Raw genomic sequence first — 14550 nt, forward strand, 5'->3', positions numbered from 1 at the left:
TTTTTTTTTCAACTTTGTCATCTTTAGTTTTCCAAATATAAAAAAAAACAGTTTAATTTATTAAAGTAAAGTTTGGGCAATAAAAAAATGTCAATTGTGGAAGATTCGGTTTAACCACCAAAGAAGTTATGTACTCAACATAGTCACGGCGTCTTCATTTATGTTGCTAGACACTAAAAAATAATACTGAAAAAAAAATAAATAAATTGGACCCTTGATCTTGCCCACAATGTTTTGTTTTATAATTTAGTATGACCTTTGTGACCTTATTATTGAGAGTCTTGTTTACAAGCCCCATGCTCGAGTATAAGCTCATGCACAAGTATAAGCCCACCCTCTAATTTAAGCTAAATTTAGACACACAACTTTGGTAAATCCAATGTTAATGCAACCAGAGTAAATCCCCAATTTTCGTCAAATGCTTAGAGTGGCGTCATCTTATTAAGCACTTCCAATCAGTCAAAGGTCAATTAATGTAAAAATAGTCATAAGTAATTTATAATAGAACCAACCATGCTACTGTATATACCAAAGAATTATTGATCCTTCTCTCTCATAAAATGTGATTAACTAAACTAATATTTTTCATGACATAACCTCACCTAGCATCTTAATATAAATTAATATTATTTGGTAGCCTTGTGTGGATTGTTCATATACCCCTACAGTAAAATATGATAAATTATACACACTGGAGACATACTGCTAAATGCAACCTTTAATAGGTTAAGAGAAAAAACGTTTGTCCTTACAGTATAAATATCAATTGAACTTTGATGTATTGCCATATTTAAAAAAGGAAATTTGCTTGTTATAGATTCACTGTCCTCTCTGTATCTGAATTTGGCCAGTATCTTTGGCAAATTCTGTGATACAACATCACATGTGTTACACAAGGTGGTACATTTCTGCATGTTAATTACTTCTTTTAGTCAGTTTATAAATATTCATGATATTGAGAACATGTGACCCATGATTGACAGGTGTTTGTTATCTGTTAGCCTAGTTGCATGCATACTGTTCTCAAGCGAAACATTTTCAGATATTGTGATACATTAAGTATTTTCTTTAGTATTTAGTCGTCTACTTTTTCTACAACCTCCACGTAACAGGTTCCCAGTGGTGGTTCTGTGAGGGGAATCGGTGAATGGGATGGACTCCGTCGTCCGCACGTCTGTTGGTGCGACGCCCAATCTTTACGTTGGCAAAAGCTGCTACAGTAACTCACTAGGTGGCACCCTGTACATTCGCTCATCGCTTCTCTGCCACAGTTTACACACGTCTGAAATTAACAGAAAATTTTTAAATCACATTTTGGTTTGACATTCATTTATAGTGATAGGTACGGGTCATACCAAAGATAATAAAAGGAGAAGATACAACAGTTCCGTTGGCGGCGTAAACCACATCCGGGTTACTATTTTCCTACGCCTGAAGGTGGCGCACTTCTTTTTTGCTAGAAGAAGTGCGCCACCTTCAGGCGTGGGTAAGGTAAAACTATCTATAAAAATGCAAACGATGATTATTTATCAAAATGATTATCAAAATATTAATAATATCAAAATTAGTAGAGCACAGACGCGAGAACACATCAGATCATCACGATCCATCCAAACGTGGAATTAGACGGGAACCATATCTAGAGCCCGCCGTCGTTCGGCTGCTGGATTCTTACGCGTTCATAAGAGCACGTCCGCGTTTCCTATCCTTCTATATATAACAGCGCGTACTGTTGATTCTTTACCTATTTATATTCTTTGGTCATACCTACAGCTCAAAACAATCAATCAAGAAATGATAGGAAATTAGGTTAAATTTATCACTTATCAATTTTAGGGCCTGTGGTCCCTATTTCAAAATTCACTAATGCAGTAATAGTATTATACTTTAGTACTTCAGTACTTTATATCCTCTAGTATAATCCCACCCCACCACTAAAACACATAATTGGTAGGAGGTGGGATTAGACCTAAAGTGGGATTATACCCAAGTATATACGGTAGCAAAGTGGCTCCTAACGGTTTAACAATTTTAATGGAATAACAGTCTTTAAACATGTTTGATCAATTTTATACAGATTCAAGCTCACAAAATCCATTCCCACAAAATCCATTCCCATCCTCCTCAATGAGAAAGCGTAACTAAATGGCCTTCATTTCCCCCTTGTAACGTACAGTACCAACCTCCCTGAACAGCCTTCATTTCCATACATGAGACACTGTAATTTATCATGCATTGCATTCCAATCTGTACTTTTGTATTTTATCGGTATTTTGGTAGATAGTGGCTATAAAAAGCCTAACAGATTGTGTGGGCGTATCAAAATATCTTTGCCTGCAAATTTATATTAGGCAATTAATTATTAAAAGGTCAGTAGCCTTACACGCTATCATGATGGTATACTGCAAAGCTATGTTGTGCAGACAATATTAAATATTAAATATATAGAATATTTATTGAGAGTTTTCGTATATAAATATATATATACAGTATATATAAAACAGCTGGTTAAATTGTCAAATAGGGGATAATGAAGTAATCTAATTTTGAGACTTTATTGAAGATGTTTTTTACATCAATAGTATGTAATAGATCAGAACCAGAGTTGATTCCCAGGGAATGTAGCCATATTCAACATTGACCACACTCACAGGCTTTGGGAAATACCCTTAAAATTTGAAATTCTCTATCTCATGAATATACCACTTTAGGGAAATCCTCAAAGGAAATATACTGTATATATGGTTAGTGCGATTGATGAATACAGCCAATCAGCTGTATTCGTTTTGTTGATATTGTTTTTATATACTCAGCATTTATCTCGGCGTGATGGAGACAGATGCTCACATCACTATGACACTTGTGAATAAATAGCTAGCTTGTCTTGACAAGTTAGTGAAACAGTGTGGTGATGTGAGATTCCGTTTTTGGACTTTTCTGTTGTCTTGTTCAATTTATTCGGTTTTTTAGGCTATTTCGTGGTTTATTTTACAATTACATTAACAATTTCATTTTCACACTTGTGCTAAACAGCGCATAGAGACTATTTTGTATTTTGCGCTATATAAATTTAAAACCATTAACCATTAAAAGAAATCAACCTTATAATAATACACTACTCGCTTCTCGTCTTTCATGCTAAAAAACCAAAACACCAACCTTGATAAGTTGTGCTGATTTAGCCTCCGCAACAGCCACTATCTTGTCCGCTCTTGCGTGAGCCAATGCTTGTGATACTGCGTTGTCTTTTTCTGCTCGTGCTTCCATTAGTGCCCTTGATAGCTGCATTTGACTGTCTATTTTTACTTGTAATATTGCCTATGTTTCATACAACAAAAAATAATTTTTATAATAAAAGGAAAATTGAATGACCTCTTAGTATTAATTACACAGTAGCTGTGTCAAGGATATTTAAGTAATGAATTTTGATAAGTAGACCACATTTACAATATGATACAGAATATCTACTATACCATGAGGGTCAAGTACATTACATTACTGTATAGTCCATTTGACCACAACACAAGATACTATAAAGCAGTCCATTGAAAACTCCTTGATACATAATTGATATCAATTACTGTGATATAAAAACATTGTTTATGTTTTTTATATTTTAGTATCAATACTGATACTGTCTACTATTTAACCTATAACCCCAATATGTCAAATGTAATTATTTGCCTCTTTTTTTTCTGCTTCAAATTGTATTTTAGCTTGAGCAAGACATGACTCTTTGCTTGTCATACACTCTGTTTTCATTTGTAATACCATGTTTTTTAGCTGTTGTGCTTGTTGAAGAAGAGTGTTGGCCATCTAAAAAAAAAACAGAGAATAAGTCAAAATGAACTGAAAAAACATCAATGGATTATTAGATAGTTAGGAAGGAAGATTTGAGACATTCAACACTTTAATTCAATTGGTCTTTTATTTGTCTAATTCATATGAAAAATCAGAAAATCTTTGTTAATACAGTGCAGCTGCAGTTTAAAACACAAGAACAATGTTGAAAAACATTAGAAAAGTATCAGACAATATAAACGTTATATTTTTTAAAACTGATACAATTATACAAAAAGCAACAATCGAATCAGGGCCTACAGTACTGGTATTTTTATTTGAAATATTGTGTATTTTTATTAATAGTAGAAATGATATTGTTGCTACACCTTTAATGTAGCCATAATAAAGATTGATGGCTCACATAGGTGCCATAGGGATTATACCAATAATAGTGAAAACTCCTTTAATCTAACTGACAATTTAGTCGCTATCAATGGTAGTAAACTTAAAATGAGCGCTGTTTGTTACTATCCCTTTAATGTAGTTGAAATCACATGATGGGTGTTAGTGGGATTGTACCACTCAACTGTAAATAATAATGTCAAATCCATCCCTTTTCATGTCATTTTATATTGAAAGTAAATATTGAAAATAATTGTTGATATTGTCTCTTTAATATGACTCGGCATATGAAGATTTCTGGCTATTACATGATAGGTATTACTGTTAGTGGCAGTGTACAGATAAATTGTGACAATCGCATCTCTTTCCACAGCCATAAAACCTATTCTTCATCCATGGTTCAGTTTTAGTCCATTGCTGCGACTGTCCCTTTAAACTATCTGACATAATGAGGATTATAGAACAGCATGATAAGATTGAATCCCGCAACCCACACATGGCATCCATACAAGGTGATCCCTAACTCATCTAAGCTCATAAGATTCCTTCTTGTAATCATAAGGCCACAAAGCCCTAATGCCATTATATTATTGACCTTTGAAATAATAAATGATTATTATTACTTAATTAATTATTACCTTTAATAATATTTCAACTAAAGCTCTGTCTACACTATCAAACTTTATGCGACAACAAAATGTGATGTGCCCATATATGGAGGACATGATGATGTCATATCACTACCATATTTGGGCATATCACTACTATATTTGGACACATCACATTTTTTCAAACTAGTTTGATAGTGTAGACAGAGCTTTATGGACTATTAACTCAGTTAAAAGCCTACCATTGAAATGGGGCAAAATCAGGTCCATAATGTTCATAAAACAATCAGAAACTTTTTAAGAAATTAAAATTCTCTTGCAGTGACGTTTCCAAGTCTAAAATTATTTCTTATTATTAAATTTATTTTGAATACAAGTGTATTTTATTATTATTATTGGTATATTAAACTTTTTCAATACCCAGAAAACCTAAAAATTTCCTAAAACCAGACAAATTAGGTAGACAGCTCAAGGGCGTCTGTACTGTATTGAGAGAGTTGAGTGTATCTTTGAACAATATTATGTTGTATAAAATATTATATCCATTTAAATACTATAGTAAACCTTTTAATATATTAAAAACCTAATACAGCGTACCACGGTAAAGTTTGCCCTTAGAACCTAAAAACACCAACAACCAATTTCTGTTGCTCATTCAACCACCAAAAAAACCCCATTTCCTTTTCAAAAGACTCTTTCTAGGAATTACAACAATGAGAGCCTGCGAATTAAGCTACAATACAATTGTATTGACAGGCTTATAAACACAAAGGTTAAACAGTAGAAACATTGTGTTAACAAAACATAAACAGTAATAACTACTGTAGTGGAGTAATATATATTATTAATTCTTAAAGTACTCTCTATTCATGTTTCATGACCGGAAGTTCCGTATTTTATGGTAATGAGGTTTTAGTTGGGTATAATCAGGGATGTCGTTTTGAGCCCATGACCAATTCCCATCTGTTTGTTCATCTTTTGCTTTATTTATTTATTCAGGTTTAAAACATACAAAGAATAGCCTAAAGGCTAAACATATCATTTAAAAGGTTAAAAATATTTTAAATATTTTTTCATCTTTTAAAATATCATTCCAGAAAAAAATACCCAGATCAGATCAGATCATAATTTAGAAATTATTATATTATAAAAACAATTAATTGTCATCATAGACTATAATAGACATTCACGGTTATTTTAATTTATTTAAACCAAATATTATATTTATAGTTTTCACAATTTAATTAACAGACTCAAGTAGGCATTATTTTCTTTATAACTCCTTCATACAGTAATTACTGAACATATTCACACAACTAGCATGTGATCACTTGGTCTACATAAAACCAGTGATAACATTGCTAAAAGTAAAAACCAAAGAAAAAAGTTTATTTGGTTCTGTTACTGGAAAACATTATTCTTGGAAAGTGTATTACTGTCTAGACATACAATTTTTACATACAATATTTAAAACCTTTTATAGTTTTTTACTGTAGCTATATTTGTAAACAATAATATTTTTATCATCTTTATCATTTTTAGCTGTGTATTGTAAACATAATTATTTTGGTAAAAATATAATAAACTTTCTGCTAACCTCTTCTAGATGAATCCAATGTTGATCCGGTTGTAGTACAATTAGTGTTTTTGGTGGTGACGGTGGATACACTTGAACTACAGGGGTCAGCAATGGGGTGTCCAGACCATTATTACTCTCCAAACTAAATGACCTCATACTTTCAGCAGCTAAAATAAAAATATATATATTAATTTAAAGGCAAGTCCTGTGTTCATTTAAACGTAGGGGAATGAGCTGTTAGAAGCTCATTGTACTAAAGGTAAGGTGGCCAGTACCTTTCCGTGTTGCCTAATCCTCCCTAGTATTTTTTAACCAGGTACTCATTTACAGCTGAGTGGACTGGGACTTGTGCTTATTAGGAATTGAACCCATACCTTTCTGTATATCTTTCTGTCAAGTGCTACCAGATAATTAGTATTGTAAATATTATAACAATAAACATTTTCAATAAATTCCACAAACAGTAGAACAGGACACTTTCTTGTGAAATTGTTCAGTTCAAACATACAGGCTGAGTATCCTCTGTATTTTACCCAGTTTTAAAGTTTTCACTGTGTACATACAATACAGTACTCTATTATTATATAAAATTGAGAAATCCTACTAAATTCATACAGTATGTAGTTGTCTGCAGATAAATTGTACATAAACAACTGCCCTTTTGTGTAGTCTACAGTAGCTATAACAACATACTGCCCACAGACAAGACAAGTTTAACAATTGACATTTTTAAGTCACATAATATTAACATCTTGTTTTTGTGTTTTTATAACAATACATTCTGAAGCATGCAAAATTAAAATGTCAATTTTATTTTCAACAAACCTAGAATGTCTTCAGCGTGTTTGACCTTTCAAAAATGACATCATACATTTACCCTTTGATATTATACAGATATTTTGTGTTGAACATTATTCGATGTTTATAAACATTACTAACCATAATTTGTACTTTTCAAGAGGGTCAGTCAGGATGTTTATATTTCAACCAAGCATTGTTGAATAATCCCAAAAAAGGCAATATTTAAATCACATATATTTAGTTCTCGATATACTTTGTTTTCTGACGTCCTCAGAAGTAAAGAATGATGAACTAATACGTGGTGTACCGCAAATTTTATATCAACAGATTTCGCCACACAAACCTTCAAACATTAATATCTATATTACAAGGCACATGATTTAAAGGGTTCTTAAGGATCATTTCTTATGATATACTGTAAAACACCAAGAAAGTCTTCTACTGACTTGAGATACTGTAGAGTAGAATGGTGACACTCCATTAAGGGATGTCTGGTGGCATAATAAAGAAAACAATAGCAATTTTCCTTTTCTCTTTTTCCCAATCAGGTAATACTAATAGGCCATCTTGCGCCCACTCCAAATTAATCCCAAATGATTTATGTTGGTGTATAGCCAATTGTGGTGGGCCTCTTAGAACGGTACTTTATCTCTTGCTGGCGTGGGTGTACAGTATAAACGTTAGTACAGTAATTAAAATCATTTGAATTCAGATTGGAAGTAATAAGATTTATGTGACAAATAAATGTGATGTGCCCATATATAAGGACATAATGATGTCATATCACTACCATATTTCAGCATATCATGACCATATTTGGGCACATCACACTAATTTGAGTGTAGATAGAGCTTAATTGTACTTACCATCTTTTAGTTTAGGTCTTGGTTTCTTTACAGTTGGTGTTGATGGTGTATCCAGTTCATCCCTCCTCTTTCTTTTATATGGTACAAAATATCGCACTGGACCAGTCTAAAAAAAAATTCACACAAAATAATAAATTATATTATAAACATAATTAGATTAAAATGTTGGTGAAAATTATGTTTAAGAAAATGTTGATGAGAATGATGATGATGATGATGGGGAAGAAAATGTTGATGAAAATGATGAAGAAAATGTTGATGAGAATGATGATGATGATGATGGGGAAGAAAATGTTGATGAAAATGATGAAGAAAATGTTGATTAAAATATGAACAAATATGTTGATGAAAATGTTGAGGAAGAAAATGATGAAGAAAATGTTGATGAAAATGTTGATAAGAATGATGATGATGATGATGATGGGGAAGAAAATGTTGATGAAAATGATGAAGAAAATGTTGATTAAAATATGAACAAATATGTTGATGAAAATGTTGAGGAAGAAAATGATGAAGAAAATGTTGATGAAAATGTTGATAAGAATGATGATTGAGAAGAAAATAATGAAAAAATTTGATGAAAATAATGAACAAAATGTGGGTATTGCTAAACCCCGCAAAATGGTATCCATGTAAAAAAAATATTAAATTTCTACTGTTAACTACTTATTTTTGGGGTAAAACATCATTTTTTGGTCAAAAATGATTGCTAATTTTTAACCAAAAAATGATGTTTTATCCCCCAAAAAGTAGTTAACAGTAGAAATTTAATAATTTATATACCCAGTGGGTCGTACACTACATTATTTAATCACTTTTATGATGGTTCGGTGGGGTTTGCTATAGTTTTTTTGAGGTTTGCGGGGTTTAGCAATCATTTTTGACCAAAAAAATGATGTTTTACCCCAAAAATAAGTTGTTAACACTATAACAGTAGAAATTTAATTTTTTTTTACATTAATATACACAGTGGGTTGTACACTACATGATTCAATCACTTTTCTGTTGGTTCGGTGGGGTTTGCTATGTTTTTTTGGAGGTTTGCGGGGGTTTGCGGTGTTTAGCAATACCCCAAAATGTTGATGAGAATGATGAAGAAGAAAATGTTGAAGATAATTCTGATGAGAATGTTGATCATGAATGATGGTTTTAGTACAATTGATGACAATGATGAAAAATGATTGCAATTCAGATAATTAATTTTGATTTAATGATGATGATTACTGTATATTATTTATTTTATGATTAAACAATGATTTTAATACTAATTGTTTAAAAATGATGACCAATGTTTAAAACGATGACAAAACCTCTTTAGGGTATTATCCTTAAAGACAAAACCACAGACACCATTAGTCAAAGCCAACTCAACTAGTTTCCATTAAGCTTCACATGTGACAAAATATTAAAAATACAAAAATAAAATATCACTCATAGTGGTCTAGTGATAATATGATAATGATAATAAAATATGGTGTAAAAGCGCTATGGACGACTACTGTAGTACTAGAAAGGAGGGCAGTTTATATGACCTTCACCTTGTAGTGTTGGTCATTGGTAGAGTAATACTATGAATGTGTGATTCTTTACTGTCATAATGTATTCATACTGAATGAATACAATAGTGTATATCTTGGAGGCTAGTACTACAGTATTTGCTGTAAATTTACATCTAGACACTTTTCAGTTGCAGCAAATATTGGGAGATTTAAAATCAATTTTGTCAAATCAATTAAGCCAACACACCTCAAAATTCCAATAAGGTTTGACTGTTTAAGATAAATTTATATTGAAAAGATTTTTTGAAAATTACAGGCTGCAAAAAGAACAAAAAAATACATTATTTCACTCCCTTATCAAGTGACGTTAATTTGATTACGTACTTGTAGATATCTAAAATTAGATTTAAATGAGATTGTATCATGATGATGATAATTGTAGAACCTTAAAGCTCTGTCTACTCTATCAAACTTTATATGTGACAAAAAAATGTGATGTGCCCATATATGGACATGATGATGTCATATCACTACCATATTTAAGCATATCACTACCATATTTGGGCACATCACACTTTTTTTGTCAAACAAATTGGATAGATAGTGGAGACAGAGTTTAAGAAAAAATCTGATTTTCTGGAAACTTTTTTTTTACACTAGAAGGTCAACCACCGGTGAACAAAAAATATTATCTGTGTTCCGTATAACTGTACAGCACTATCTAAGTACCGTAATAAATTCAGTAATACATTTTATATTTAAATTACAGTAATATTAATTAAAAGAGCTGAAAATTAAATTCATCTGAAAACTTAATTTAAGCTTTAATGTTTTATTTTTTATTTATTTATTTCAACAATATTTTACAAGGGTGGTCCATCGAGCCGAAGCTGATCATTAGGGACCTCACATCATGTAATGTAGTGTTACAAGCCTCAATCAAAATTAAATACTTGAAAATTAAAAACAAGTACTGTACATACCATACTTTCGTCATCGCAGCAAATTGCACACGTGCAGGACGCGGCGTGCGGATGTAATATACTGTCTTCAATGAGACACTGAATTGTTCGGCCACCGTACCTGATACTTCGTTTCCAATCCTTACTGTTCCCTCGGCCACATAACTGCTCAAATTCTGATGGTGTGTACCAAGCATCCTTCACCTTAATACACTTTCCCTTTGAACCTAAGGTAGACAAATATTTAAATTTTAGTATAATATAAAGCTGTAGAAATACTTAGAATTAAAAGAGGTTTGTAGTACAATGCTCCTAAAAATGTCTCCAACATCTATACTCAACAGAACGGAACAACAAACAAAATATTGAGATATTTTTTACTTTACACTTCAACTTTCTTTGCGGGGATTAATACATGATGTACTGTACTGCAAATCTTAGTTTACTATAAAAAAAAATTGAAATACTTTAAAAAAAATTACTTTCCTATATACATACAAAGTAAAATTGAATTCATAATTTTATTTGTCTTTTGTGAGGTCTTGTGTGCATTTTTCACCCACAGCACAAAAGTTAATTCCGCTCAGGAAAGGTTGAATAGTTATACCTTGGCACGTCCATGATTTAAACCATGAAAGACCTAATCGTTGGATTGGACGTCATCAGTCTACCTTATTTACTTACTTGTTACTTGTTTGCATAGTTATCCCCATTATTGGGGACATTTCGCCGTCATTGACATTATGTTTTGACATGTAGCACAACAATGAGAGACATTAATTTTGATGAGAAGGTGATGGAACACTGATTAATTTTTTTTTTTTAATAAAAACCTGAGACCTGTAACCCTCTGCCACCATTTTAATTAAATTTTAGTAAACTGCAATCTTAGTTTAATTTTAAAAAAACCTGTTTACAGTTTAGGATAAATTCTAATCTACAGCACTACACTAATTGAACCATTATCAATGCTGTTTCCTTTCCAGTAATTTATCATTACAACATTCAACATTATGTCTCCAGAATATAAATCTACATGGCAAATTGGTTGGCCGCCTACCAATGCTGCAACGACGACGACCTTTAAGATGAGTTAGTTTAATGCAATGTTGATTGTAAAATGCCATGGTGTACTGTACTAGAGTAAGTGCAATTTTTATATTATAACTGTATCTACTAATATTATTATTACAATTTATAGGACTATATCCATTGTGAGCTATTGTTATGTGTGCTATGCAGATTAAATGTTTTGCGTAGGCCTTTAGTTAATTTTCTTTATAATGTTGTATTCTTTGCTTCATTGATCAATTATCACTAACTTTGGTGGGTAGCTAATTATTATAATTATTTATTAAGTTACATACTGTAGTGTCCCAGACACGCCTTGTATTTAATACTGTACCTTTGTTTATATATTATTACCATACTGTATTTAACCAAATATAGTCCCAAATTATGAAATTGGGCAAAAATGAAAATTAATTAATAATTGCAGTATTAGATTATTACAGTAACAACGGATTTTAGTGTCTAAATTTAGGAAATTATGAATTTAGCCTAAATTTGAGCATAGGTCAGGATTACTGGTGAGGAACCAGGATTTCTTTAATGGGGGAGCACTAACATTTATAATTTTATTTAGTCCCAGTGCTACATCCTGGATCTGGTCATACTGTAGACTGTACAGTATGTTGTAATTGTTAAGCTCTCAAAAGTGTCAAATAGTTATAAAATCTGAAGTGTTTATCTTTCATCAATAGGAAGGATGCTGTCTATTTGTGGCTTCAATTAAATTTTACAAACTTTTTCCATTAAAATATAATAATTTGTGATAAAATCTAAACTGGCAATTCAAATAGGCTTTCTTCGTCAGCCAATAATCTAATTAAAACTGAATAAATGAATACCTTTTTTTTAATGTACATGATGTTACTCAACATCTACTGACGTGTAACATAAAAAAAAATACAAAATTACCTCCAACGTAGAATGTATATAAAATACCCACAATATCAGTATCCTTTAAGATTATTATAGACTAATTTCTTTACAACACATACATTTTACAGGATAGGCCTATAATGCCTAGCCTAGGCTTTTTAAATAAAATATTTAAATATTATTATTAATATTTTATTGCAAATATTGATCTGGGGAAAAATACATTTTTAATTTTCATTTAATTTTATAAATTATAGCCTAGGCCTACTTTAGCCATCATGGTTTGCCTATCAACTTAAATGTAATTATAATAAACAACAATACAACACAATATACAAAATACAAAACAACTTATTTATGATAGGCCTAGGCTAGTACTATTACTAGGCCTACACTGTGTCAGGGCTCACTGTGTATATAAAAAAGGGAAATCCCCTTACCCGATCCCAACTTGGCCTTGTGTAGTTCAGCATTTTGATTGCGACAACGTACGGGTAAAACTGGCGGTTGGAAGGCATCATCCCAATTATACTTTGTCCGTTTATCGTCGCCTAGACCTGGGGAAGCTGGTGTGCACGGTGTTGCTGGAGTTTTTAAATCTGATGCATCAAATGAACCATCATCAACAACTGCAATTAATTGTGTAGTTGCAACTTCAGTGTCTGTAGTTAAAATATCAGGTGGTGTCCCAGAAAAAACTTGTTCCGACGTTTCTCTAACTCCCTCCTCAACAACTGTAGTTGTTGTAAAGGCATTCTGTTCACTCGGCAAGTCTTCGGAAATATTTTCGGATTCCTCGATATTTACAGGTACGGAAACTTCCGTCTCTTCCATTGTAATTCTTTTTACACAAGCCAAAAATTAACGAGTATATATAAAGGTGATTGTTCCACGCTTTGATGAGCTGGGTGGTAGTGAAATTGACTTTATAGCGACTTTTATTTATCTTGAAAAGTTTCGTATGCTTTGTTCAATCGGCAATGTTCGTCTCCTCCGTCGAAAATCCAAGATGGCTTCGTTTTGCATTCGGAAATGATGGACATGCGTGGTAACTCCAGTTTATCATTGGACGAAACTATTTAGTTATAGGGAGACTTCGTATTGAAAAAATAAAATGTAATCGCAATTCAGTATAGAAACATCGCATACGGCATTTTTATTTAAATAGTTTATAGATACAAATGAACTCTACAAAACCCAACTTGTTATTTCATAAAAGACATCACGCTCACTTTCAGTGCAGTAGCCTCCTTCAGTATCATATGCATAAATACATTTCTCTGTAGTGTAATTATTCATTCATTCATATTCATTACAAAGTAATATTTTATATTAGATTTAATCCAGGGAGATGTAATCTCCCTGATTAAATCCAAAGGCAAATTACTGAAAAAATGAGAATGCTGTGGGTATCAGTGGCTAGATCTCAATGGAAATACAAAAAAAAAAGCGAAAAGCTAAATCAAAACGATAAAGTAAAACAGCCAGAAAAGTTATGAGATTTCAGGCAACACTAGCCCTTCATATCAGTGCAAGTTCATATTATTATATTAGATTAGTTAATTGTCTATCTACTGTCATCAATAATCAAAGTTAACCAGGTATTTAATAATTGGGACTATTTATTTTAATTTTTAGTTTTGGAGATCCCTCACCACCACATATAAACTAATTATTCATATTTCCACAAATTAGACTTGGTTGAAAGTGCTGCTATTAAAAATACTCTTGAGTAGTTTTAATTAATGACGTCATTAAGTACGTCATATATTTTAATGAGGTAAGTAATTTTAGGTATGCATCCTTTCATTATATTAATCAACCGGGCGCAAGGTAAGAGCACAAACCAGGATGTTGCAGAGATAGTGTTATGAATGACGTCATATCAGTTTCAATATATTGCACTGCCGATGAACTCTTTTGCAATTTGAAAAAACTGTATGATTTTGAAATGATTTAATAAATATGACGTCATTTAGGTAGGACCATGTTGTGTTAAGTTTCTCTTCTTACACTTTTTATACGATCACATTAATTTATTAATGATAAAAATTATCATCGACAATTGACGTAATTATAAAGTAATGTTCTATACTTTTAAGTATT

General features: G+C 31.8%; 1 protein-coding gene across 1 annotated transcript; it reads right to left on the reverse strand.

Annotated features, from left to right (window-relative positions):
• On the reverse strand, window positions 1-13443 carry LOC140040038 (deformed epidermal autoregulatory factor 1 homolog). Its single transcript, XM_072085673.1, has 7 exons — window positions 12885-13443; window positions 10522-10727; window positions 8040-8145; window positions 6391-6539; window positions 3685-3816; window positions 3160-3318; window positions 1-1282 (listed from the first exon to the last, which is right to left on the reverse strand). Exons 1-7 carry the CDS (start codon window positions 13276-13278, stop codon window positions 1076-1078), a joined length of 1353 nt encoding a protein of 450 aa, XP_071941774.1. The 5' UTR covers window positions 13279-13443; the 3' UTR covers window positions 1-1075.
• Window positions 13444-14550: the final 1107 nt, after the last annotated feature.

Source organism: Antedon mediterranea, chromosome 2 (assembly GCF_964355755.1).
Source record: "Antedon mediterranea chromosome 2, ecAntMedi1.1, whole genome shotgun sequence".
Lineage (NCBI taxonomy): Eukaryota > Metazoa > Echinodermata > Crinoidea > Comatulida > Antedonidae > Antedon > Antedon mediterranea.